This window comes from Channa argus, chromosome 19, assembly GCF_033026475.1.
Source record: "Channa argus isolate prfri chromosome 19, Channa argus male v1.0, whole genome shotgun sequence".
Lineage (NCBI taxonomy): Eukaryota > Metazoa > Chordata > Actinopteri > Anabantiformes > Channidae > Channa > Channa argus.
Window position 1 is genome coordinate 332,389 of NC_090215.1, and position 27,392 is coordinate 359,780.

At 38.2% G+C, this 27,392-nt stretch overlaps 1 protein-coding gene across 1 annotated transcript in view; it reads left to right on the plus strand.

Annotated features, from left to right (window-relative positions):
- odad2 (outer dynein arm docking complex subunit 2) overlaps positions 1 to 23,942 on the plus strand; it is a 35,473-nt gene extending 11,531 nt beyond the window's left edge. Inside the window, exons 11-21 of the mRNA XM_067486869.1 lie at positions 2,135 to 2,281; positions 2,616 to 2,825; positions 3,736 to 3,969; positions 4,311 to 4,421; positions 4,568 to 4,722; positions 9,603 to 9,783; positions 9,882 to 9,943; positions 11,849 to 11,963; positions 17,412 to 17,600; positions 17,816 to 18,037; positions 23,427 to 23,942. Coding sequence (XP_067342970.1) covers positions 2,135 to 2,281; positions 2,616 to 2,825; positions 3,736 to 3,969; positions 4,311 to 4,421; positions 4,568 to 4,722; positions 9,603 to 9,783; positions 9,882 to 9,943; positions 11,849 to 11,963; positions 17,412 to 17,600; positions 17,816 to 18,037; positions 23,427 to 23,543 — 1,743 coding nt within the window. The 3' untranslated portion in view covers positions 23,544 to 23,942. The remainder of the gene's footprint in view (positions 1 to 2,134; positions 2,282 to 2,615; positions 2,826 to 3,735; positions 3,970 to 4,310; positions 4,422 to 4,567; positions 4,723 to 9,602; positions 9,784 to 9,881; positions 9,944 to 11,848; positions 11,964 to 17,411; positions 17,601 to 17,815; positions 18,038 to 23,426) is intronic.
- Positions 23,943 to 27,392: the final 3,450 nt, after the last annotated feature.

Consider the following 27,392-nt stretch of genomic DNA (forward strand, 5'->3'; position numbering starts at 1 on the left):
AATAATTTCTGCTGATTGTAATGCATTTACTACAAGTCTAATTTGGAGAATTTACTAACGGGATTAATCAAAAATATTTATAATTCTATTGATTTTAGCAACTTTTTCCCTGACTAGACATTTACATAAACATAGCTCATTTTTGATATGCCAGGCATATTAAGTAATTGCATTTTATATCATGCTCAGATATAGCTGGGATCAACCCCAGCCCTTCTTAATGGGATAGAAGATGTTATGTCAGAAATTAAAATAGAAATAACCAGTAATCATTCATTCTATCCCTACAGTAGCTTTACCATAATGCCTGGAGTATAATGTTTAAGTTTTAAAGGTGTAGTTTCCAGACACATACCTAAATGTACAATCTTCAGGTTTACAAGTAATATCATAATAATAATCCATAATAATTCCATAATAATAGACCAGGATACTGGGTTTGTTGCTGTCATTAGCAGTCTTCCCTCTCTAAATCGGCTGTAATCCGCAGACAAATATGAAACCTCATACATCCTCTATGGCCTGACCTCTGCCATGTACTACTGAAGAATGGCCTGAGGTCATCAACAGCCCTATTAAACCCATTCCTGCTTCCACATGCTTAGTGCTGTGATTTATAAGCCTGGAGTGGCTCAGGCAGGGCAGCCTGTGTCAGCAGAACTCAGCGTGTAGCTACAGAGAAATACTAGAGTAAGACCTCCATTCAGTAGAATGAAGGCTTCTGGTATTTTGTAGCTCAGGCAGAGACACCTGTAGTAAAGGAAAAAACAAAATGGAAAAAGAATCTTAAGTGGCAAATATTAACTTCCTCTCACGAGTGGAATTTCAGTCTTCAGTGTGTTGCAAATCTGGCTGTATTATGCTTGCAACGAAAGATTTTTCTCTATAAAAATTGAGGTTGACAGTATTTTAAAGTCTGAAGCTAAAGGAAAAAAAGGAATATAATCAGCTTTCTGTTTTCCTGGCTATTACTCCCAAACATAGCTTTTTTGTTCTTTTTAAAAGGTATGAACCTCACTTTCTGAATTCTTTTGAAGTGTGAGAGTGTATGAGACAAAGGAAGCAGTAGATCGACTGCTGTTAATGGGCAAATGGTTCACATTTAGGCTAGCTTCATGATATCAAGAACACATGTGACTGTTCTGCTGTCATTGGCCACCACAGTCTTCTCCAACAGCTGCATAAAAGAGATTCTATTCTAACTACAAAACATCTAACGTCCTTGTGTTTGGTTAAAATAATTCTTGATTTAGGATGGTCCTGAAATCTCAAATTGTTTGTGAAGTATGCAACTAATATAGACATATTGGAGACATCCCATCTTATTTAGTGGATACTAAATAAGAATTTTATCTGTTGCACATTTAAAGCACTGCAAAAGCTGAATAATACTTGGTTGTTCACTTGCCAGGACATTTTGGAATGAATATTTCAGTGTCACATATCAAAGTCATGCAGCACATCTGATATTTCAACAGCTAAATTTTCCTGCACTAAACTTCTGTTTCTTCTGACTACTGTTTTTTTTCCCCTCCAATGAGCAAAACCATTGCACGCTACAAAGTTTTTTATGCAACTTCATATAATACAGATTAAATATAAGTATAGGAACACAGTTAATGCTTGTGTGGTAACTATCTAAAAGCACTAAGCCAAGAATGGAATTATAAGTTCTATAATGTTTTGACTTTTGGCCAGAGCTCAGAAATTATTTGGATTAATTGTGAAAATAATTTTTAAAAATGCAACTAGTACTTGGATTCTACTTTTGGAGAGCACAGTGTACTTAATTAGTAATACAATTTGTTAAATCACCCTGCTCCATGTGTGGGGAGCTTAAGGAGCTTATGTAATTCAAGGTTGCTAATATAGTGCCACTGCAAAAGCGAAACACTCGGTTAGCAAGTCATTTTTTGTGTTAGTGTTTTCACCAAAAAGCTGGATACCACCCAACTGTGGTATAAACAAAACATTATGAGAGGGAACAACACACAGGGAGTGGGTTGATAGGGGAATGTAGGCAGTGTTGTATACCTCCTCCCTTTTCCAAAGGTCTGTTTATTGTTTAATTTTCTCCTCCCCTCCTTTTTTTCTCCCATTTTTGGTATTTTGGAATTTGGCATTAAAATTTCAGGGAGGTGACCAGACGGCAACTGTACTCATTTTGTGCGCCATGATGGACTTTAATTTGATGCAAGAGACATGTCAACTGGCCATCCGTGATGTAGGTGGCCTTGAAGTCCTCATTAACTTGTTGGATACAGATGAAGTCAAATGCAAAGTAAGTAGCTGAACATGGATGGCCTGCAGGCATAAAAAACATACTGTGTGTGCCAGTTTTTATTTTAGTTATGGACATATGGGTTACTGGGTAGAGTGGGCCTTACAAGACCAAGGATAGCAATTATTCTGCAGTACAATTAATGATATATGTGGGTGCTTTTTAGCGTGCGTTTATTATGACTTTTATCCTGCCTATTTAATTGTTGATATGCTACCAAATCACTGTATGCACTCTTTCACTGCATATGGTGTACAGCAATACTTTTTCTTGAAAGTAATCAATTTGAAATGACCATACTGGCTTTGTGTTCTTATTAAAAATGTTTTTTTAGATTGGATCTCTAAAAATTTTGAGAAAGATTAGTGACAATGTCCAAATCCGTCGGACCATTGTTGACATTGGTGGCCTGCAGAGCATTGTGAAGATTCTGGAATCACCACACAAGGACCTCAAGGCCTTAGCTGCTGAGACAATTGCCAACGTGGCCAGGTTCCGCAGGGCAAGGAGAGCTGTCAGGCAATACTCTGGTATCAAGAAACTGGTGAGCATACGCACAGGAAACTGTACTCTCTGGCTAGTGTAACATGATCTCTGTATTTCCAACATGAAATACAGCAGCAGAGAGGATTGCAGACCAGATACTGATATTCTTTTTTTTGTATGTCATTAAAATAATGTCGTGTTATGTTGATTCCATTTATGCCTGTGTCAGCTTGCTTCTAATTTAGTACACATTTTTTGTTACTAAATCTCAAATACTACAAAATCTTTGGAAAAACTGAATGGTGTCTTATTCCAATTACTTTTTAATTTTGCTTTTAATTTAAAATGTAAATTGCATATCCACCTTTTATCTGACTATTTTCAAAGACAGCATATCAATCAGTTATCAATTGCTTTTTCAGTCTTTACATCCGATGCCAGAAAGGGGATCCATCCATTTTTGACAAACTCCAGATTGGGTGCTGGGCTAAAAACACATACAATGTTCTACATCCTCCAACCTGCACTCATGTTTGTTGACAGAAGGGCCCTAGATTAAAGCCTACATGCCTTGTACTGTATATTTTCCTGAGCCCCAAGTCGGATGTTCTCATGTGCAAGTCACTCACAAAGGCAGATTTATTTCATGCTATGCAACAAGACTACCTTTGAACCTTGCAGCTTACCTGCTGTGTCTCACTAGCCAGGACCTATGGATTAAAACACTGAATGATGGCTATAAAGTTTTGCATTCCTAATATCAACATATACCCTGGCAGTTTTCCACTATTAGCATCTCTGCCTACATCTTTAAGTACAGCCAGCAACTAACTAGTCCCTTCTGGAACCAACCTTTATCACTCATATCCTGCAAGCACACTTTGCAAAATCCTAAGGTTTATGTGCATGTTTATCAAGGTTGTATGTGTTTATCCATGTATGTCTGTGTTTTATGTCTCTCTGCTCAGGTAAAACTGCTAGACTGTGTTCCAAATTTAGCCAACTTGACTACAAACCAGGAAAGGGACGCAGATGTGGCCCGCTGTGGTGCTTTAGCACTGTGGAGCTGCAGCAAGAGTACCAAAAACAAGGAGGCAATTCGTAAGGCTGGGGGCATCCCCCTGCTAGGGCGTCTGCTGAAGTCTCCACATGAGAACATGCTTATCCCTGTGGTGGGCACCCTGCAGGAGTGTGCCTCAGAGGTGACTGGGGGAACATGAGTGAGCTGAAAAATGTAATGTAAAGCTATAGAGCTCTCTGCTCTTGCTGATCATCAGAAGTGATTAGTGAGCTTAGGTGCTAAGTATCAATAACTCTATACAGTAAGAGAAAGAATTGAGAGACAGTTGGCTCTGCTCTAATATATTTGTTGACAATAAAGTATAGGATTACAATGGCTTACCGATCAAACTATAGTAACATGATTAAACTACTGTATAAACATCTGCAGAAGTAGATGAAATGATCATAAAGATGTGCCTTAAATTAACTATGATATTTATTATGATATTTATGTGGTTCCTTAATGAATGTGTTACTACAGGAAAGTTACAGAACTGCCATTCAGACAGAGGGCATGGTCAAAGACTTGGTCAAAAACCTAAGCAGAGACAATGATGAGCTGCAAATGCACTGTGCCAGTGCAATTTTTAAGGTACCTCTTTTCTACACTTATAGCTACTCACTGAAAAATAAATAGCTGAAAAATGGCATGTGAAAAATAACAATTCTGAGAGACTTTTTTTTGTCTCTTTTCTTTATTAAAAAGGGCTTAATGTAGATCTTTACCCTTTTTTGTAGTGTGCAGAGGACAAGCAAACCCGTGACCTGGTGTGTAAGTACAAAGGTTTGCAGCCTCTGGTTTCACTGCTGGGCAAGGTGAATAACAAGCAGCTCCTGGCTGCTGCCACTGGTGCCATCTGGAAGTGTTCCATCAGCATGGAGAATGTGGCTAAGTATTACTGGATTCCTAAGTACTTAATTAACACACATAGGATTCTAGTTTCTTATTATTATGTGTAGGTCCAAATGCAAGTCGAGGCAAAGACATTATGGGCATGTCCATTAGTCTTTTTTCAGGTTGTTATACTCACCAGCATTCATATTTACTGGGCATACTCAGACACAACATGGAAGAGAAGCTGAGCACATTACAAGTGTGAGGATTTTAAAGGGAGTCAGTATGGGATAATCATATTATTCATCTTAAAAAACAGCAAGCGAGGGAGGGAGACTGATGGCTCTGAAAGAAAGGAAGTTGATGAAAACCTTGAAGTTAAAATACAAAACTAATACTAATTATTAATATAAATCACCAGAGATACTCTCTTAAATATAGAAGTAAAAGGTAGCTGATGTATAGATCAGTGAGTATGGAATGATGTATTTCTGTAGACCAACCTGAAAGTTAGCAACGTACTAGTTCCCTTGACAAAAGGTAAATGGTGTGAACTTATATAGCGCTTTTCTACGTATTTGCACTCACAGTGCTTTACACTGCTCATTCACCCATTCGCACAAGGACTCTAAAGGTAAGGATGTATTAGTGAGAAGATGACTCTCCGTGTTCAGCACAATCACATTTAAGAGCCACCATGTCAGAGGCTTTAGATTGGTACACAATTTCTGGGCCACACACTCCTCTACCAAGTAATGGCATGAAACTGTGTCTGGATTTGCAATAAGAGGGAATCAGAGTAGGATTTGTCGCAAACACTATTTGGTTAAATGAACTTAAATGAACATCAACATTGCGTTGGGCAAACCAGTGATCACAAACACAGCTTAAACAAATAAACAAAGTTTTTCACCTCTTTTCTCGCATGAGTGCAAACATGTTAATTTTGTGTCATGATAGTTGTAAAACAGCATATTCAGTGCAGCACAGTGTAAATACATTAATTGGATGGATACAGAGCACGAGGAGTTCAGCCAACTTTCATGCATTAGCACAATACTCTTACGGGGACTTTCATAATTGACTAGCTGTGTCACTTTTTCCACTCATGTCATTTTTTTTTTCTTTTTCACTATCATTCTGTCTATTTGATGAAGTGTTTGCATAAAAAGTAAAAGTTTAGATTATATTTAATTGTATAAATATAAATAAAGTGCTATTTAAGGCCTGTCAGTTTTAAAACAAACAGGCATTCTAAAAGAATAGGCCTTTAGATATTGGTTTTCTAGAGATGGAAGACACAGTCTTTTAATTCTCTTTCGTGTAAAACATGGGTAATAAGTGACGTTTAGCCTGATTCCTCCAGCGGTAACATGTTTGGAATAGTTTTTGACTTGTATTGTAGTGTCAGTTGAATTTTTTGCCAGTAATGTTCCCTGCAAAATAAATGTTGGCCACAGACCATGCCCTGCCAACCCGATAAATTTCCTACAATGCTCTTTTGAATGAGGGATTTAGTTGTATTTGTTTTCTTATTCAGTTTGAGACCAGGAAGATTGTAATAATTATAATTACACAATATGTTTTTGAAGTTCAAGGATTTTTTGTAAGATGAAATGTGAATTGCTTTTTTTTCTGACTCAGGAAATCTTACTGCAGTGGACTTCTAAAAATAACAAGAAAAGTCTCAGTAGCACTCTCAACCTTTTCTGCACTTCATATATCATAACTGACAAAATGATATCCTACATTTAAAGTCAAAGTTAACCCTTCACAACTGGAAATAGGTTTGTGCTGCCACATGGAGTTAAGCAAGAGTTCCTTTACAGCTGAAAAAGCATGACAATGACATTAATTTAAAGCTAAAGGAATTGATTAATTTAACATATGAAAGAAAATCATTTGGAAAAATGTGCTTAAATCATTATTTGCATTGCAGGTATAATTCACTTCTTTCAGCAGCACAGATTAGGAAGCTGGCTGCATCTTGGCATAATTATAAATCAAGTAAACTTGCCACCATAACATGTGTAATGTGCCAGGTTAACCAACTGGCTGCTAGTATAGGCCATGTGCCATAAGTAATGACTTGTAAAAAAATGCTACTGATGCTAAATGCTAAAAATAAAAATACTTACAGTCAAGTGTGTCCCTTACTTAGTGATACTTCATTTACAAGCACTAAAAATTACTTTGGCAGCCACTCTTTAGTCTTTTTAGTCTTTTAGGTTGCTTAAGGGCCATAATATAAAAACATTTAGCATTTTATTTGGTTTCCCCCCTTAGTGCGCTATGCTTTCATTTCTTTTCTTTTTTAAGAATGAGATGGGCAGTTTGGTGTGAATGAAAGTGAAATTTGTCCACCTCTTTAGGATGAAGCCAACATTAAGCACAGCAAATGTTATAATAGGTACTTGAATGTTTCAGCGGATGTGTTTTTTTTTTAACTCTCAGAGGCTTATTTTAATCACTTAAAATGTCGGTCAGGCATTGGCTTAGGAATGTGACTTAGCTATTTCTGTCAAAAAGGAAAGACTGCTAATGGTGACAAGGTTTTAGGGGAATGTGCTCCTTTCAGAATCCATTATAGGCTGAGTGGTGTACTTAAATGAAAATTATTTTGAAATATATTTTGCTTCAGCAATAATAGGAGGCAGAGATTGGATGTTTTTCCTCTTTCTTTCATTAGGTGTATGATCAAATCAAACAGACCTTCTGGCTCATTGCAAACAACAGTTTTCTTTTATGTGACTAATAGTTTACACTGTCTGGATAGTGTAGAGGTTAAGGGGGAACTCCACTCTTGAAAAGCAGCAGCATGTGTTATCCATTTTCCTGAATAATGATTTAAAAAAAAAACAACCAAAAACGATTGTCTCAAAATATAATTAAATATAATTACATATAACTTATGTTTGTTTAAAGCCCACACAGAGTAAGCTTTTTTTAATGGCTTCCAGTATTACTGAGAGCTATTCCTGAGCCAAGGTCAAATTTATTGGGAACATATCTTAGCAAAACCCCTGCTTGGAAACAGTTAAAGATTTTGAGCAGTTTATAGAATGCATTGATAAGTGACCCTTGAACCCATAAACAAAGGTATTATGGACACACACAATGCTGTAAAAAAGCCTTACCAAAAGAGAGAAAGGGAATAATTTTGCCCTGGAAAGTCATTACTATAATGGGGTGTGGTGGTCTTAATGGATAGAGCTTCGGATTGGGATACAGAAGGCAGTGGGATTGAATCCCACCCCACCGGATGTGGCTCCACCCAGCCACCGAGGGCAACCTTGGTGCAGGTCGCAAGTCCAGATAAAAATGGGAGGGGTACGACAGGAAGGGCATCCGTTGTAAAAACTCGACTGTCGCCTTACCCAAATGGCTTCTTCCTTCAGGAGGGTAACACGTTCTGCTGTTACCCTCAAGGGAGAAGCCATTTGGTAAGGTGACAGTCAAGCAATTTATCTTTGAGCTATCTTTCAGCCTGAAATCTAGTACACCTTAATGTAATGAAAACTTAACTTCACTTAATTGGACGATAAACTAGTAAAAGTGAACCTTCTGACAGGCTCTATTAAGCATCCTTTGGTGTGGAATTCAGTACTTTGAGCAAAAGCTGCTTGTGGCAGCTGTGTGTTACTCTTTCCATCATGTAATTGCTATACATTTATTAAAATTTATGTTTGTGATTACAAGAAAATTTTGCTGTAGTCAACAACTGTAGTCAACTGAAGTTGCACATTGCATTGTTTTTTTATAGGGAATTTCACTGAAGTTAACTTTGGCAGCTCCTCTGTTCATTAGCAGTGTTTTCACTTACAAGAATAGGCTGTATGTCAGTGGACCCTGACCAAAACCAAATGACCTTGGCCATCTACAATAGCTTACGGGCTAAGATGCCAGCAACCGTAACTGTGAATAAAAACAGTCGTAGTACTTAACTGTACATCAGAGGTTTGTTGAGGTTTTTTGCAACCACATTATATCCTTTTTAAGTGTTTACTATATTTTACCACTGTATAACACTGGCAAGCAAGGCAAAATCACAACAAAGGAGAAAGAAAGCATTTCCAAGCCACACTAAAGCTTTGATTATGAACTCACAAGGGACAACTGTAAACAGTCATGGGAAAACATACAGCATATACTGGTGGATTAACAGAATATTAAGGGGCAACTATGGCACTGGAGGTAGAGCAGTCCTAGAGCAGAGCTGGCTCCTCTGGTCATTTGCCGAAGTGTCCTTGAGCAAGACACTGAATTTTAGAAATTTAAAAGAATCTCATTTAGCCTGGAAAAAAGTTTTAAAATGTACAAAAAAGCTCTCTGTGATGCCAGAACAACATATTATTTATCATTAATTTAAGAAAACAAGAACAACTCCTTGTTTTTGTTCAGCACCGTAGCCAGGCTGACTAAGAGCCATAGTTCTGTTGAGCCTAGTTTTCCCTTAACTCTAAGCAGCAATGACTTCATGACTTTCTTTATGAATAAAATTGTAGCTAGGGCACTGTAGCGACTACTGATTGTTTGTTTTGTCTGTCAGTCTACTAGTTGTTCCAGCACTTAATTTACCACTAAATCTGGTACAGATACCATTTTTCCTGTTCCTTTCATACCCACCTAGTGCCACCATCAGATTTAAAATGTATTCAATACTTTGATATTTAAAAATATTTTCCCAGTTAAACTTTGTGTTTAGTGTAATTTATTCAATGTCATTATGCAACTAAGATGTGCTAGCAGTTGGTCTTTGAGGTAGTTCTTTGATGTCAGCTGGGTGGGTCCCAGCCCTTAGCATGCTTACAGAAAGTTAGAGTTAAGAGCAGTCTGCAGTCAGTATATGCTGTTTCTTGTTCACTAATGTATTTAGCAGTTGATATAATTAAATACAACTTTAAAATAACTATCTCTCTTCCTTTTTTCCACACTCAGGTTTCAGGAGTACAGAGCTCTGGAGACCCTTGTTGGCTTGCTGATTGATGAGCCTGAAGAAGTGCTTGTCAATGTAGTCGGTGCCCTGGGAGAATTTGCCCAGATATCTGCAAACAAGGTCACGATCCGCAAGTGTGGAGGCATCAAGCCACTAGTTAACCTGCTCACTGGAACAAACCAGGCATGTCGAATCTGTTTTGTGTTGGATACTGATACTGCTTTGTAAATGTGAATGTGTAAAAAGGATTTTATGTTTTTTGTATTTGTGTATTTTTCTAGGCTCTGCTTGTGAATGTAACAAAGGCAGTTGGTGCCTGTGCCACCGATAAGGAAAACATGGTGTAAGTCTCTGTCTCTTTATGTACATCCAGCCAGCTAAACATTGTCTTTGACATCTGTAGTTGTTTACTCAAGGCAAATAGTCCTGTGTGAGGTGTGTTTATTTCCTGGTCATGTTTTGATGTCATATGTTTTGACTAGGGAAGGACAACGAGTCCAGGTTCCATACCATATCATAAACCTGTAATAACAACCTATGTTCTTAATTTATTTATTTTAACAGTTTTTTTTTCATCACACACTTAAAGACATATTTAAGCAGCTTTGTTTAATGTTCCTGCTGTGTTATATGTGGTTGTCGTTTAGTTTTTATTGTTAAACTATACCTTTGTGGTCACTATCACGACTTAAAGCAGGTCAGACAAGCATATCTAAAGCCCCTTCGTGTCCATGAGTACATGGCTGGTAAAAAAACAACAAATCACAGTGCAGAGCAGCCTTTGTTTTGTCATTATTTAATCTCACCCTCAAAACTGCAGAACCCTATGAAGCTCCCAACTACAATATGTCTATTGGTTTTATAAGGCAGATATGGAGTCTCACTTATACTAAAAATGTGCTAAATGTCTGAGTTTACATTGTTAGCTAGACATTAATGGTGCTATGTTAGCCAGTTACTTTACGTTTATTTAGAGACAAAAATCATAAATCAATAAATTACTGATGCATGTCAAAAAAAGCCAACTGTTATAATCTTCACCCAAAAGTATTAAAGTGTTAAACTGGCTCATCATGTTCTCTGTGTTGCCTCCCAGTATACATATTTAGTCTTTATACTGTAATTTTTTTAATTTCACTGGCTCCTTTTTATGTTTCATTGTTTATTTTAAGCAATATATGTGTACAGAAGTTTTGTGAGCAGTTAACATAATGCAGATTATGGAGGATGTATAATTAATACCATCAGTTAGCTACACTATTCCTGTCAGCATGGCTTAATTTTACTATTAAATGTTTCCCTTTTAAGTTTTTTAATGCCCACGTTTGTTTTCATTCTCAATCAGTTGGCATATATGAGTGAACACATATTGTTTAATGCATCCAGGCTTTGTGGTATTATTTAATCCATCACTGTCATTTGGAGCTTATTTGCTATCTGTTTTATACCTACTTCATGAGAAGAAGGAGCAGTTTTGGCACATGATATAATCGTTCAATTTTGTTTTTGATCGTGAATTAAAAAGCCCTGCAGACTGGAATCAGATTTTTCTGATCATTCTAGACTGATTTAGGTGCAAACCGAAGACAGATGGCACAAGGGACGTCCCTGATGAGTGTTCACTGGTTGCTAGTCACACAGATACTGTGATTAGGGAATGTTTAAGTTATTATGACAGCATTCAATGTCAGCCTTGTTAGTAGAAGCACACATGGGAAACATGTTACATGTTATTTATACCAGACAATGGGTGCACTGTGGCGTCATTCTCTGGGTTCCCAGACCCTGACTGCAGTTTTAACTGCAGTCATGTATACGACATGAAATACAGCTCATGCTTAAGTAAACTTCACTCAGACCCCATGAAATATAGAGCTACCTGTCTCTGGCTCTGTTTAATTTGGAAAGAGTTCCTCTTTTTGGGTTTGGTTGAAAAACAGGCCACCAACATAAAGTGTAAGTTTGTCTAAGTTTCTATTTATAAATCCATGTATGAAGCACTGTATACAGATGTATGTGAGGTAACCTCTCGCCCTAGCACCACAGATTTCTTTTATTAAGAATAATTTGAACAGATAGTGGGTGTTGGGCCTGGACAGGAACTGAACAGGACAGAAGACAAGTTGTGATGAAAAGCCAATGCTGAAATTGATCAGCACTTTCATCCCATTTGATTGTAGTTGTTAGTAAGCTGTCTATTGTGCTATCTTGCTTCCTCCTTTGTTTAACTGTCTGGCTCTCTCTATAGGATCATTGACCAGCTTGATGGAGTCCGCTTGGTGTGGTCTTTATTGAAAAACTCAAGTGCAGATGTTCAGTCCAGTGCTGCTTGGGCCCTTTGTCCATGCATTAAAAATGCAAAGGTACAGTACAGTGAAGTGAAGATGTGTTTCCTCCTCTATGACATATCATACATTTGTGTTATTCCTGCATTTTGCATCTGTATGAGTGAAGCACACCAAATCAAAGAGTGCCTTTAAATCAAAGAGTTCTGCAGAGTCTCTGAAGGTTCTTAATGAACAATTATCCCACTCAGAAAACAGAGGCCTACTACTACTATCTACTGCTGCCCTCGGGAGGTTAAAAGGGGCAGAGAAGTGTCAGGGATCTTATATGACCCTTGGGCAAATGTGAAGCCAAAAAGCTCTGGCAATGGAGATTGTTGTATTGGAAAATAGGCAGGGAGAAAATTTAATGTCATTTGGAATGGCTTCTGATTTGCCAGCTGAACACCCCACGAAATATACTACTTGTTAGGCACGCAATCAATGAATAGAGCAGAAGGTAGTAGACAGTTTCTCTAAACCTACATATTGGTAGAAAAAAACCTGCACGTTTTACATGAGTTAATAATTCTGCAATCATATTATTTTTCAGCACAAACTTACCATAATGCTGCCCTGTTAGAATATCACTTTGCTCAAGATAAGGGGGAAAATCTGTTTTAAATTTATATAGGCATATTGTACCAACACAGGTGTTTTAGGGGTGAAGTTGTGGGAAAGAGTAGTGGAAGCTCGGCTAAGGGCAGAGGTGAGCATTTGTGAGCAGCAATATGGTTTCATGCCTACAAACAGATGAAGTATTTGCTTTGAGGACGCTGATGTAGAAGCGTCATAGGGAGTTGCATTGTGTCTTCGTAGCTTTAGAGAAAGCGAATGACAGGGTGCTGTGGTATTGTATGAGGAACTCTGGAGTGGCAGAGAAGTATGTTAGAGTGGTGCAGGACATGTATGAGAGCTGTAAGACCGTGGTGAGGTGCTGTAGGTGTGACAGAGGAGTTCAAGGTGAAGGTGGGTCTGCATCAAGGATCGGCTGAGCCCCTTCTTGTTTGCTCGGGTGATGGACAGGCTGACAGATGAGGTTAGACAGGAATCTCCATGGACTATGATGTTTGCAGACATTGTGATTTGTATTGAGAGCAGGAAGCAGGTGGAGGAAAATCTAGAGAGATGGAGGTCTGCTCTGGAAATCAGAGGAATGAAGGTTAGCCCCAGCAAGAAAGAATACATGTGTGTCAATAAGAGGGACCCAGGTGGAAAGGTGAGGTTATAGGGAGCAGAGAAGAAGAAGGTGCAGGACTTTAAGTACTTAGGATCAATGGTTCAGAGCAACGGAGAGTGTGGAAAAGAGGTGAAGAGGCGAGTGCAAGCAGGTTGGAACAGGTGGAGAACAGTGTCAGGTGTGTTGTGTGATAAAAGAATATCAGCGAGAATGAAAGGAAAGGTGTTCAAGATGGTGGTGAGATCAGCAATGTTGTACAGTTTAGAGACAGTGGCACTGAAGAAAAGACAGGAGGCAGACCAAGGATGGATAGCATCAGGAATAAATATATCAGAGGGACAGCTCATGTTAGATGTTTTGGAGATGAAGTCAGAAAGGAAAGATTGAGGTGGTTTGGACATGTTCAGAGTACAGACTGTGAATATATTGGTAGAAGGATGCTGAGGTTGGAGCTGCCAGGCAGGAGGTCTAGAAGAAGACCAAAGAGGAGATTTATGCAGCGAGAACATGAAGTTAGTTGGTGTGAGACAAGAGGATGCAGAGGATAGGGCTAGATGGAGGCACATGATTCGCTGTGGACCCCTGAAAGGGAACAGCCGAAAGGAAAAGAAGAAGAGGTGTTTTAGGGGTGAAGACCTTATTTATACCTGGAATTTCCCTGGGCTTTCACTATAGCAAAAATGATGTATGGCAAACATATGGAGTGAAAAGGGGAACGGCAGACTTACTATTGAACACTAACAAAGTTTGACAATGCTTGTCTCTATGCCAGTGTGCCAATTTTGAGAGAACTTGCTATATAGGTGATTGTTGTGATACAAGGCAGTAATAAGAGTTAAGAATTTCTCTTTGCGTATTGACTTGAGGAACCTGATACAGCCGCTTTGGTGCAGTTGTTATTTAAATAAAACCCCCATGTGGTTTGAGTTTGCAGTCCCAAAAGGAAAGGAAAGAAAAGAAAAGGAAAGGTCTGTGCTAATCTGCTAAATGCTTAGCCCACTACCTTTGCTCTAGGGACAGAGAATTATGCTCTGTGCCTAGAAGTCCACAACTTATTCCTACATAGTGAGACAAACTGATTGATTGTCAAGACTTAGTGATTTATATAATTATCCTTGTTCTACAATTAAAGAATTAAAACCTTACCTGTCACATGTGATAGGGTTTGTCATTAATTTGTGTAGATACAGAGGCACAGTAAGATGCTTGATTTTTTGAACTATTAATGTAGTGTAGTGTAAGTGTGTTTGCCCCAGACAAGGGGCTGTGCCATTCTCAGCTTTTCTTGCTTCCCTCAGCTTAAGATCATGCACAGCAGATAATGTGTTTTATATTTCATTTCATCCCTGGTAATAGGAGGGGAGAAGGAGGATAGTGAGAAAGGTCTTTCAATGTGCAGCCTCATAAGGCTGTGGTTTCAGATCTGGCAGCCTGTCTAGACCTTGAAAGAGATTCTGGCTGGTCTATCGCAGCTGGTGGCTTGAGAGAGCTTCCTTTGTCACAGGGGACTCCCAGCCAGTTGTCATCAGTATTCCTGGGGAAGGGCTTCCTTTTTGTCAGGGGGTAAGCTCCTAGCCCCAGCACCCACCTCCCTGTCCTACATTGCACACATGGCTCATCCTCTGGCACAGCATCACAGAGTCCATAGACTGCACCATGTCATTAACTCTCTGTCAGAGAGAATAGAACAGTACATTCAGTTTCCCCATAGTACAAAGCCATGTAAAAAAAAGTCAACTGAGAATGCAATTATTTGCACATAATTTTAAACATATTTTTTATTCTTGATAGTAGCCCACAAACACAAATGTTGAACATTAGAAATGTCATTGTTTTTTTAACACCACTTTTATTATATTTTAAGGTTAAATACAATTGCCAGAAAAAAGCTGTTGTTAAGCTATAAACAATATAAACCATGGTCACATGACCTTAAATGTCAATTCCACTAAAGTACCTTCCACTAAAGTATAAAATCATCAAGACTTTAAAAACGACTTACTGATAAGTCTCTGTGTCCGGCATGATGACGTTTAATGTTCCTAACAAACCATGGGTAAATTGGGCTCGAGCGAACTGGAGCAGAGTTCTACCTCCTGACATCGGGATGGCACCCAGTTGGAGCAGAGCTCCATTTCTTTCAGTATCTGTCTCACACTCACCAAACCAATATAGCTAAGTTTCTTAGAATTTATTTAATTGCTGTGGCTGTTACATAGCATCAAACTCCCTATGTTTGTTTTCATATTGAGAGAGGAGAGGTGCACATCATTATGCATGTCCTATTGCAGTGGTATTTTAAAGTTGTCTTTCAGCTAACACTGTGCTTTTCTTACTATAGCTTTAATACCTACAGGAACCTGCTGCAATTAATTTACAGTTTCTACATTGAAGGAAATGTAGAAACTGTTCAGCTCCACCTCTACACTATTAATTGCAGAAAGATTCCAAATAATGCAGATTTATAGAGAAAACCCTCAAAATGTCCCTGTTTTAGTACTAAAGTGTTAGTGGAAAGGAAAAACACCCTGTCAGGAACCTCTGAAAGAACCAGGCTCAGGGGGGCTTCTGTGAGCCTTGAGTGCTTGGGGTCAGTGGAAAGTGGAGAGAGAAAGAAAAGAAGAGCAATAAGAAGCAGCAGGAAAAAAAAAAACCCACACCATGAAGGTTTGTCGGGCCACTAACTGTATTTTGGAAATTTCATAGCTCCAAAGGTGGGGATACTTGCAGAAAGGTACAGGGAATAAGAGGAAAAAGCTGCATAATTAAGAGATGCTTCAGTCAACTGAGCCACCTCTAACTATGAACCGTTATCAAAAAGGAAAGTTTTAATTCTAGTCCTAAATGTACAGAGGGTGTCTGGCTGTCAAAAACTTGGAGCGGGTTCCACTGGAGGGCAGCTTGATAGCTAAAGGCCCTGCCTTATGTTCTTTTTTTGGGGGGAAATTTTAAGATTCACAAGTAGACCTGCACTGTAAGAGCAAAGTGTTCTATTAAAATAATATGGTGTTATCTTTAAGATAGAATTTCTTTAAATTCTGTTCTGGATTTTTGGGGTGGGGGCGGTGGACAGAAGCTAAGAAATGAGAAATATGATGAAAGTTAATGATAATTTTTGGTCAGTACCATTTCTGGAATAATTGAGGCAAATCATTGGATTCTCTTTGTATTTACATTTTACACACCCTCTTAATTTTTCTGGAAATGGTTTGTAGCTACAGTAGTAAATGGTCTGCACTTATATAGCGCTTTTCTAAGTATCGGCACTGTAAGTGCTTTACACTATTTCTAATAGTAATAATCACCCATTCTCACTCACAGTCACACACACACTCATACACCCATGGGGTAGCTGCTCTGCACATGGCTAACAATCACCATGAGCAGCTAAGTTCAGTTCAGTGTCTTGCTCAAGGACACTTCAGCATTTGATTTGAGGAGCCAGGGATTAAACAAACAACTCCGGGATTGGTGGACAACCACTCTAACTTCCCTTAGTCAGTGCTAAATTTAATAAAGTCAAATCATTTCCTTTGAATGAAGAACAATTTTCCACATTAACACAGTAAAATCTGTGAAATACATCTGCTCTGACCCTGTAGATTTCTGTTGAAATGGACTCAGACTAAGCTTGTTTCTTTATTTGCCTCCAGTGACATTTAATGGGAAAATGTCTATTTTCAAAGCACTAAACAGTACAGACTTAGCCACCCTAATGTATTCTTTTGTGGCTAGCAATGCTGTGATTTTAGATAGTGATCTGATGTGATAAATCCTTCTAAAGCCAGTGTCTCTGCCACCTCTACTGCTGTGGTTCCCTTAGCACACCTTACCAGTCTCTTGGTTTGCTATATATTGCCATATAATTGGTCTGGAGTCCTGTGGTAACAGCTTTTACCATAAATTAAAACCATGGGGGCAAAAGGTTTAACTGTTACTTCTAAGCTCTAATTGCATGTTTTGTCATCACTGTAACAAGTACTAGGGTGAGAAGATTGGCTCATAGAGATGTTACATTTATTGCTAAATCTCAGTTCTAATGTAGAAGAGGGTATTTTTTTTCTAAATAGATTTAGTTTTACTGTAAATACTGTACATAAATATAATTCTGCTGCAACAGACCACTGTTGCCTGGCCAGATGTAAAAGCTTTGCTGGCACTTATTTATGATGCTTTTTTTGTTGTCTTTTCTTAAATGTTCAGCTGCCTCTCCACTTTCTCCATTGTTACGAAACCCCTAACCCACCTCATCATCTTCTTTGTTAATTATTACAAACACCAGCTAATAAGCCTTTCTTTTAATATAGGATGCAGGGGAAATGGTCCGCTCCCTTGTTGGTGGATTGGAACTGATTGTTAATTTGCTGAAATCAACAAACAACGAGGTTCTGGCAAGCATTTGTGCTGCCATCGCCAAAATAGCCAAAGACAAGGAGAACCTGGCAGTACTCACTGATCATGGGGTTGTCCCATTGCTGGCCAAGTTGACTAACACAGTAAGTATTGTACTCCTTACGCCTTGGGACAAACACGGGTTTACCATTCAAGAAAACTTTCTTTGTAATGAATTTTGGTTGGTGTGTTCTTAATCAGTGCAGCATACGTTCAGCTAAAAAGATTGATAGATATCACCAAGAGTTTCTTGTAGAGGTGACATCTACTTTTTTAAGATAGATCTCTGGGAAGAAATGCCCTGTTTTCTTCTCTGCAGAGTGATGACAGACTTCGTTGCCACCTTGCTGAGGCCATTGGACACTGCTGCACATGGGGAGGCAACAGGACGTCCTTTGGTGATGCTGGGGCTGTGGCCCCCCTTGTGCACTACCTGAAATCAAAAGACAGTGCAGTCCAACAAAGCACAGCAATGGCCCTCTACCAGCTATCAAAGGACCCCAATAATTGTATCACCATGCATGAGAAAGGAGTGGTCAAGGTCAGTTGTAATACCATATAGCGGTATTGCTTACCCTCTACAACCAGTGGTTCCTTCAATTTTCTTTGTATATAATTTATAAATACTGACTTTCATTAAAACTCCAAAAGAAAGTGGTGGAAGTACTCCAGAGCTCCAATGGTTCTAGAGCAGGATGAGGTAATGAGATGGGGTGTTTTTATGTATGGTTTTGTAAATATTGAAATGTAACACAGCTCCCCTTGCTGTCTAGGAGTGTAGACATCTCCAATTTTTTTTTTTTTAGTCAAATCACATATGGCTGCTTAATATAAAGATTTGACTACTTATTAGCTTTTAATTTTAATTCTAATAATTTTGACCATGTAAAGATGATCAAATGCAACAGTCATGGGATTATATTATTGAGCATTTAAAAATTGATTAACCACTACTGCATATAATGCAGTATCAACCTGCACTCTTTACTCCTTTTGGGTTGCTTGCTGCTTGTCCACTTGCAGAGTGGCCTCAAGTGTCCTTATTAATATTATTTGTAGACGTTAATTATTTTTTGTTTGCAGAATTAGTTTCCTTCTTTTGTGTTGAATATTTTTTTGACCTCTGAATTGCCTGTCATACTATGACAATGGTATCAATCATTTATCATGTAATCATGACATACAGAACACCAGCTGTACATCAGAGTTCAAGCAACTTGCAACAAGTGTAAATCATCTCAAGATCATAATATGTATCTGCCCTAGAAAGTGTGACAGACTTCTGGAGACTAAATTTGGCATAATTACATTGATAAAAATAATTTGTGAAAACACTGAGGAATCAACCTTGACTGATGGAGCAGAAACAAAGTGTATTTTATTCAGAGACAGAAACATGACTCCACTTTTTAGCCATCATGGGAATTCAGAAAAGCAAACAGCTGAGTGTGTACAAAGTGCCATTTCTCTGCTAGATCCTAGATGCTATTATAGCACTAGTCAAAGGGCTGTAGCTTGGGTAACTGTTGCTAAGGGCTGTTCCTGGACATCAGGATGGAATGCAATAACAGTATGGATCAGGCCAATGAGTGGAGTCAGAAATGTTCAAGGCTAAAAGACAACAACTATGTTTTGTTTTGTTTTTTCCTCCTGGTAAAGCTGCATCTGCTAGGTTTCTTTCAAAAAGGAGTAAGTTTTTTTTTTTTTCATCTGTCTTGCTGTTTGCATGCTCAGAAGCCAGAGATTTGAGTTTATTTTTGTCTATTACAGTGATGTATAGATTTGCTTGTGTCTTGTCACAGATTATCATTAACCCATCTTTTAGTATTTTTAGGAGAACATTGTTAGCCTAATTTCTAACTTGATCATTTTCCACATATAGAGATTTTCACATGAGAAATCTTTTTTGTGCCCCCTCAACCCTCAAACAACTGCAATATAAATTATGAAGTGGTTATGCCACTGCAGCCAGATATTTTTTTCCCATGTTCATTAAGTTGTGTACTTTAGCTTGATCTGCTGTTATAGTGTATGTGGTTCAACACCAGCCTTAATTGGTAGCTGGACTGAACACTGGGTGTTCCAAAAGAGTTAGGTCCAATTTGCAAAAGTTGTTAAGCTGAGTTGTTCTTGTACTTTGAACCATGACAAAATCTCCACAAGCCCTCTCTTTCTTACTCTGTGTGTGTGTGTGTGTGTGTGTGTGTGTGTGTGTGTGTGTGTGTCTGTGTGCGCGCGCACATATGGGAGTGCAAGAAAATGCTAGACATGCCACCCTTTTTAATCGGTCTCTGTGTTTACCCTTATTAATGTACCAGTTAAGAGTTGCAACACTACTCCATAATGTATTTTTGGACTTTTAAAGAGCTTATTTACCAAATGCCACATAACTGCACTAGCCTTGCATTTGTTACTAGTCTCAGACACGGAAACACAGGCAGCCTCATTGTTCAGTCTGGCATCAGTCTCAGCCAGTCTGGATCAAGTCTGTAATGTTTCCCCAGAATCAGTCAGGTAAGGATCAGTATTGGAGCTTATCAGTTTCCATTCAGTGTGCATCATGATATACAGGCAGCTGCTAGGGAGAATGTTTTAAAACAATATCTGTAATAGCCGTGAATGGGTTATGATACAGGGCTCTGTGTCTGATTTACTACCCTCTGTAAAATTCTGGATTGCTACTTGTGCTATTGCAACCATATTTCAGTTTTCTGTGCTGTTGAGAAGCTCCCAAAACATGATCACCCAAATGTAGTATATTGTTTCAAAAAATCTCTCTTTCTCTAAAGTTGGTTTAACAAGTAACTTTCCTCTCAAGCACACTTAATGGTGTATGGCCCAGTCTCTTAAGATTCACAAGGGAAATAAAGTATTGAAAAGAAAGTATTTTACACTGGAAAACACATTAGTAACCAGCCTGTCGTGTGCTGTTTTTATTCTGCCTCAAGCAAAATGTTTGAATATTTTCCATTCAGTCATTTAGTTTCAGTACTATGAGTATTAAACATCTAAAAAGGTTTAATGTTTGGATAAAACCTTTTTTTTGTCGTCAACTACATTTTCTGTGGAATGTGTTGGGATCATGTCGGATCTTTTTCAAGAAAATTGATTCAGGTACTCTTATGGGAAATACATAACAGGGGAAAGAGAATGTAAAATTTTAGAGATGAATCACCCTTGCCGTTTGATTTGACATCCACTTGTGATATCTCACAGTTTTACACGGATATGCTTCATTTTGTGTCGTGTACAAAATCAACATTCCTTTCCCCTGTGCTTTACATTGCTTCCAAAGTACTGGGGATTGTTTGCTGAAACCATAAATCCTTGTAGACAGCTTCAGCTAGCTCGAAGAGGCTCTTTCATAAGAAAAGCTTTGTGAAGTAAATTGATGAAAATTACAAAATGCAGTAGTAATTATTGGTAATTTCAGAGTGTAGCTATTGCCAGGTTTTGGTAAATATGTAGGCCTTTACTAATCTAAATAAGGAAAATGTTTGCACTTTTGTTTCCATGAGCACGCTTCTACTTAAACATGGTTAGATTTAGTTTTTTTCCTTACTCTTACATACTCAGTGCAGGAGTGAAAATGCAGAGTGAGGCTGTGGAGCACAAAAATTTCACAAATGTAATACAGGGATTAGAAACCGAGCATATCACTATGGTTTTACATCTAAAGTATTTTCTTGGTTTATGTGTAACATTACTTCAGGTTTTGGGTGTGATAAGGTGTTGATACAGGCTCTGTGTGCTGGCTGCTCTGTTATGACTACTATGTTTTTGAGATTCATGGATAATTTTTGTCTTAAGTGTCCCTCGCTCCTACCAGGACCAAAAAAGGAAAGCCATGTTTTCAGGTTGTAAAGGCTGAGGAATCAGTCTGAAATGGTAAAGTCTTAAAGTCACTGATTTGAAAGCTGCCCTGCCCCTTTTTCCTTTTCCTCTTTAGAGACACAGAACAAGCAGTTTGTCTCTGGCTGCAGGGAATTTTGTTTACCTTGACTTTCCTCACCAACTTCCACTAGGCCCTGCTACACACTGCTGTCTGTCTGTGCTGTTTGCTTCTACACTGAAGTGTAAATACTATGATTCCCCCCACCCCCAGGCAATATGATGTGTGGTCGCACATGCAACAATATGTGCAGCCCTCCAAAATCTGCTCTTTCCTTTCCGCTCCTCAGCAGGGGAGGTAGCCTGTGCCCCTGTTCCCTGCTTGGAGGTCGGTATTCACTAGGGCAATACAAAAAAAATAATGATTCAGTTTTCAAATTTAAGGCAAATGTTTAAGTAGCCACTGTTAGGGAATATTCACAAGTGAAATGTTATATTTTTACAGATTCTTAGTGGAAGGGTAAGTGCAGGCTAGAAAAAAGGCAGCAAAGAGAGACATGCTTATCATACTCTAGCTGTTTACTTCTGGAGAAGTTATTTGGCGATGTCTGAATATCATGTTATGGGGTTGGCAAAAACGGTGCGACTGGCACTGATCGGGCATCCTCTCATTTCACAAAAGAGACTTATTTAGTAAGTTGCATGTTTTCTAGAGCCTGTGGATGTGGGTTTGCTTTTGGTGCTGTTTTGGGTGCTGTTTAAAAATCATAAAACCCATGGCCAAATGTTGCACATATACTGTACTTCTCGACACAGCTGAAAGGAGAGGTGCGTACATCTTAGGTTATTGTATACTTTTTCGCCACAAAATGATGTGGATATAATCAGGAAGAAATTAGTTGAAGTTTTAATTCAAACCCTTGTTTGTTTTTGCTCAGTTTATCAATGTGATTATAATTGTGAATAGGATAAAAACCTTGTGATTATAGAGATAGAACAGAACTACACTCATGAGTGGGTCAATCAGATTGACAACGTGCGAATTTAGCATTGGGTCACCATAAACAGGCATTTTGCATTTGAAGGAACTTTTTCTCTCACAGTCTTTAAGGATGTAATGGTGCTTTTGGTTCCTTATGGATGTAAACAAGACTGAAATAATTGTGTGGCTTTGGAAACCTCAGTGGCACACCATTGTAATTTTACCACAAAGCACATTTTGAACAAATTTAAAATTCATCCATTGCACCAGAGTTACATTCACTTTTGTTTCAATTCAGCCCCACAGTTGCCCACAAACATAACTTGGTGATTTTGCTACTGATAAAACAGGAGGGAAAGTTCACTTCTAAAACACATCCCTCAGTGGGTTTCTATTTATCCAATATGATAATTTCCTTTCCTAGAATGTAAAGTTTTTGAATGAAAGAAAATATTGTGTTAAAATTCAATTGTTCATTTTTATGTAACCAGGAGATAACAAGAAGAGAAAATGTTATTCTACATTAAAATCTAATGACGGTATGATAAAATAGTATGTAATGGTATTTAATAAAAAGTAGTATGATAAAATCTGACCTTTGCAGTGGTATTAAGGCTGTTCAATGGTTTGGTTCTTCATCAGGTTTTTAATGTTGTCTACCCTCCATGACTTTAAGCAGAATAAATTAACCAGTTTAGTGAGACATGGTTTGGACCACAGGGTCAGTGGTTCGATCCCCAGTTCAGGCTAGATGTGGAAGTGTCTCTGGCAGCCCATTCCCATCCCCAGGTGTGTAGTGCCAGTCCAAACCCGGTAGAAATTGGGGAGGGTTGTTTCAGGAATGGCATCTGGCGTAAAAACTGTGCCAAATCACATGCGGACAATGATCTGTGGCGAATCTGAACTCATGGGATAAGCCGAAAGGACAAAACAAATATTGCATAAGTGTGACATGCTTTTGACACACACATACTCTAGTTGCCAGTGCAACCTCAAACTGTCACCACATAGCCACTGTGTACCTTTGTAGTCGTAACCAATAGTATTGTTGCTGAAATGGCTGTATTTACAGCAACCTATTATTGCCACTAGTAACTTCTGTCTTGTTCTTTCACAGCCCCTTATCCAAATAATGAGCTCTAACGATGAGATGCTCCAGGAAGCTGCTGCTGGCTGCGTGCGCAACATCCGACTTTTGGCTACGGCTAACAGGAAGGCAAGATTATTTCACTGAAAACTCAGAATCACAGGATCTTGAAATTTGAATAGGGACTGTACAAAAATGATTTTGGTGAATAAGGGGGCTGAACATTATGTAAGACTGCTAAGTGTTATTAACATTAGGTCCCAACTTAACTCCAATAGTGAACATAACAATGATTGTTACATAGATGAATTACAATTTGAAAAATGGGTGGGTTTAAAAAAAAGTGTTCTCTTCTAAATTGTGTATCAGATTCAGATTTAAATACCTGGAACCAGTACAAATAGGATGGCTGCGACAGCAGAGGCAAATATTGGTCTTCTACACTAACAGAGTTAGTTTCAAACATCTTGTTAAATGGTTTAAGATAAAATTGATGACAAGTGTGGTTGTATTTTAAATATGTTGTATCTGAGAAAAGAGTTTAAATTAAATAAATTTTGATTAGATTGTGTGTTTTTATTCATGTCTTTCTTAAGTTGAGTTTCCTATTTAACTACAGTCATGTGCAAATGTTAGTACACCCTTATTTTGAAAAGGTGAATTAGCAAATATTTTTGGTTAACATTTAGTTGTTCTATCCAAAGCAACTTCAGGTTCAAGGCTAGCAAAAATCTAAGTTAAGGAGAAAACAAAGTGCTATGAGAGGAAGAGTTTCTGTTTCATAAGATGCAAGTGCAAAAAAGAGGAGATAGGATTTTTTAAGATTTGGGTGAGTTCTGTTTTCAGCACTTTTTTGAGGCTGTTGAGCTAGCAGAAAAGATAATGGAGGCAAGATATGACAAGCATCTGCACAATGAGTTGGGTGGCATATTTTTTTTTTAGGAAGGATCTGATCTTTCTGTTTTAGAGGGCAAATCTGCATGTCATAGAGACAAAGAAGATGTGATCAGTAAAGCTCAGCTTATCATCGATAATGACTCCCAGATTTCCGGCTGATTTTATGGGGGGAAAAAAAAAATCACTAAAGACCTAATGTTGATGCTGATGTTGTACTGAAGACTACAACTTTTTTCTTGCAAAGGCAAAGAGTTGAAGATGTCTTTGTCTCAAACGCCACAATATTTAATGCACATTTAGCTAATACAAATTTTTCTTCATCAGAATAAATTTAAAGTTAGCAAACTGGTACTTTTAAATGTTCTTTTTTTTTTTTTACTATACTTTTATATACACTTGTCAGGATTTTTATACAGATGGACCCAAGCAAGGGATGTGAGAGGGAGTAAATTAATTTACAGGTTTACTGATGGAGAAACTCAAAGATTAACTTAAATTTGCTCCTAGGAGGGGGAAATAAAAATACACGGCAGGCAACAAACTTAAATCACTAAACCCAAATGAACTCTAGGACAAATGACCAGGAAAACAGAAACACACCAAACCTCAGATCGGGGACAGGTAATAAGGTTCAAAAACAAGAATCAGGAATCCAAAACACGTCAGGTAAACCAGGGAATAGGGTGCACTGGGCGGGAGTGAGACGGGAATTGGGAGAACTAAATATAAACAAGTATACATACAAAAGAAGGTAACCATCTCAAAAAGTGCGCACTAACCGGGTACAAGTGGAAACAGGAGTAAATCATAAAACAGAGGTGCGCACACACAAGACTGAACAGATACAAGGCTGAACTGTTAGCTAGGGGAGACAAAACAATGGGGCAAGCCTCAAACCAAAGACAGGCACCATCGAAGTCCAAATTTTGAAAGTCAGGTAGAGTCACAAGGCTGTGTGTTCTCTCCTGGAAATTTGGCAAGGATCTGACAGGGAACTGTGGGGAAGTGCTGGACTTAAATAGTGAGGGGAACAGGTGTAAATGATTGTGAGTATTGATGAGTGGTGAGGCTGGAAGAAAATAACAGGGTACAGGAAGTGGAGAAAAAGGCTACAAAGTAAAAGTCCAAAGGTAGGAAGTGTAACTGAGGGCCAGATCGTAACACTTCTTGAACGTTTTTGTTACTTATGACCATAAAAGATTTGTATATGAATGTGCAATGTTTTTACACTGCATGTAGTGGGATGCGAACATAAGACCCTAAACCTAGCATAATAACAATGTACATTACTAGTGCTACTAAAAATGCTGCTAACTTTGGCCCATAACTGTAAATAACCTCTTTAGAGGTTCATGTGAGCATTTCAGGAAGTTTCCATCTTTTGATCAGTCTAAATTGTAATTTTTTGATTATAAAAATTAATGTGTTTTTCTATGTTTCTTCTTCTTGTTAAAATAGGCCTGTAATGTAATGTCTTTGCCATATATACAATATTATGTTTAAGAATGAATTGAAATCATGATTTTTCACAATGCTCATAATTTATATGCAGTCAGAGATTGGTTAGGGGGTAACACTTGCATGGCATTTAATCAGCACCAACTGTAAAAATGTAATAAAGGAGATTTGGAAAAATAGAGCAAATTGCCCTGCTTTATTTTTCTTATTGCATCCTGCAAAGAAACTTAACTGGGAGCTAAAGAAAAACAGTTCCTTCAAATCACTTAGAACAAAAAAATAATAATTAATAGCTTTAATTCCAAGCATCAAGGTTTTCCCTCTGCAATGTGCCCAATGTCACAACTGATTTGGGGGAATATTTTAAAACAAAAACAAAAAAATTGTTGACGATATTGTTTAGTTTTATTGTAACTTTCATGTGTTCTTTATAAATGCTACGCTTTTATCCAAAGGGCTTTACAATGTTGCTTCTCATTCACACACACTGCCATGCAAGGTGTTCACCTGACCCACCAGATCAGCAACTTGGAGTTTAGTGTCTTGCCCAAAAACACTTTGTCCCAGTAGGGACTAAGAATCGAACCAGTGACCCTGTTGTCCGTGGAATGCTGCCTCACCAACTGACCTACAGCTACCCCTTTAATTCTTGTCCCTTAATTTTCAAGATTTTTTGGAATAGCTTAGCATAAGCAGTAAAAATAGAAACACATTTGCTTCTCATCATGTCCTCAGCACTTGTTTTAAAAAACTGTGTTTCCCTTTCCTCACTGAACCTGATATTGAACTTTGCAACACACAGAGTGGAGGCTAAGAGGAAGTTGTAAGTTGGTTTCAGAAGGCTGGCCCTTAGGCCCATTGGTCATAAAGCCAGCATTGAGTATATTAGTTGAGCCACAAGTGTTCTGAGAAAAGAAACTTCCACTTTCTTTGGCTTACCATCTAAAACAGGGCCATAATTCATTGGAAATTAGAGGTTATGCCTCCATACCTCTGCAGAGATGGCAATTATGTCCGGCTCTGGTCTTTCTGGTCACCATTCAACATCCCATGCTTCTCAGTGTTTCATGGGATCGAAATAGTGGAGGTATATCCCCAATATTGTTGCCTGTTTTTTTGAGAAAATGTGGGCTGTGCTATCTGCCACACCCGTCTGTCAACTCGTATGTCTCACCATTAGTCTGACCTTCACCCTGTCCAAACTCTAAGCAGACATTTGCCACAGATCAAGCTGATGGATGCAACCACACTAGAAGACTTTTTTAAATGTTACAAAATACATATGGGTAAATATATTCTTTCTACAGCAATGAAATACATCTGTCCACATTTTTATAGTCTGGGAGACCTTCAGAGGTTGAGCTGTGTGTAGTGATATTAACTTAACTGGGCTAAAATGAAAACTGTTTTTAAAGTTCCCACATTACCCCTGGAATTCTGCAGCAATATTTCATAAAAGAAACTAATGGCCAGTAAAGTTCTTTCCAAATATCAGAAGTGGCTTTCTGTCTCCTTCAGTGTCTAAGAGCATTTCTAATATAAAATCACGGTCTTGCAGTTTACTAGAGATGCTGCCATTAAAAATGTGTGTATAAAACATGCAGCATTTTATATCATTATATCACAACACCAGGTCCGTCA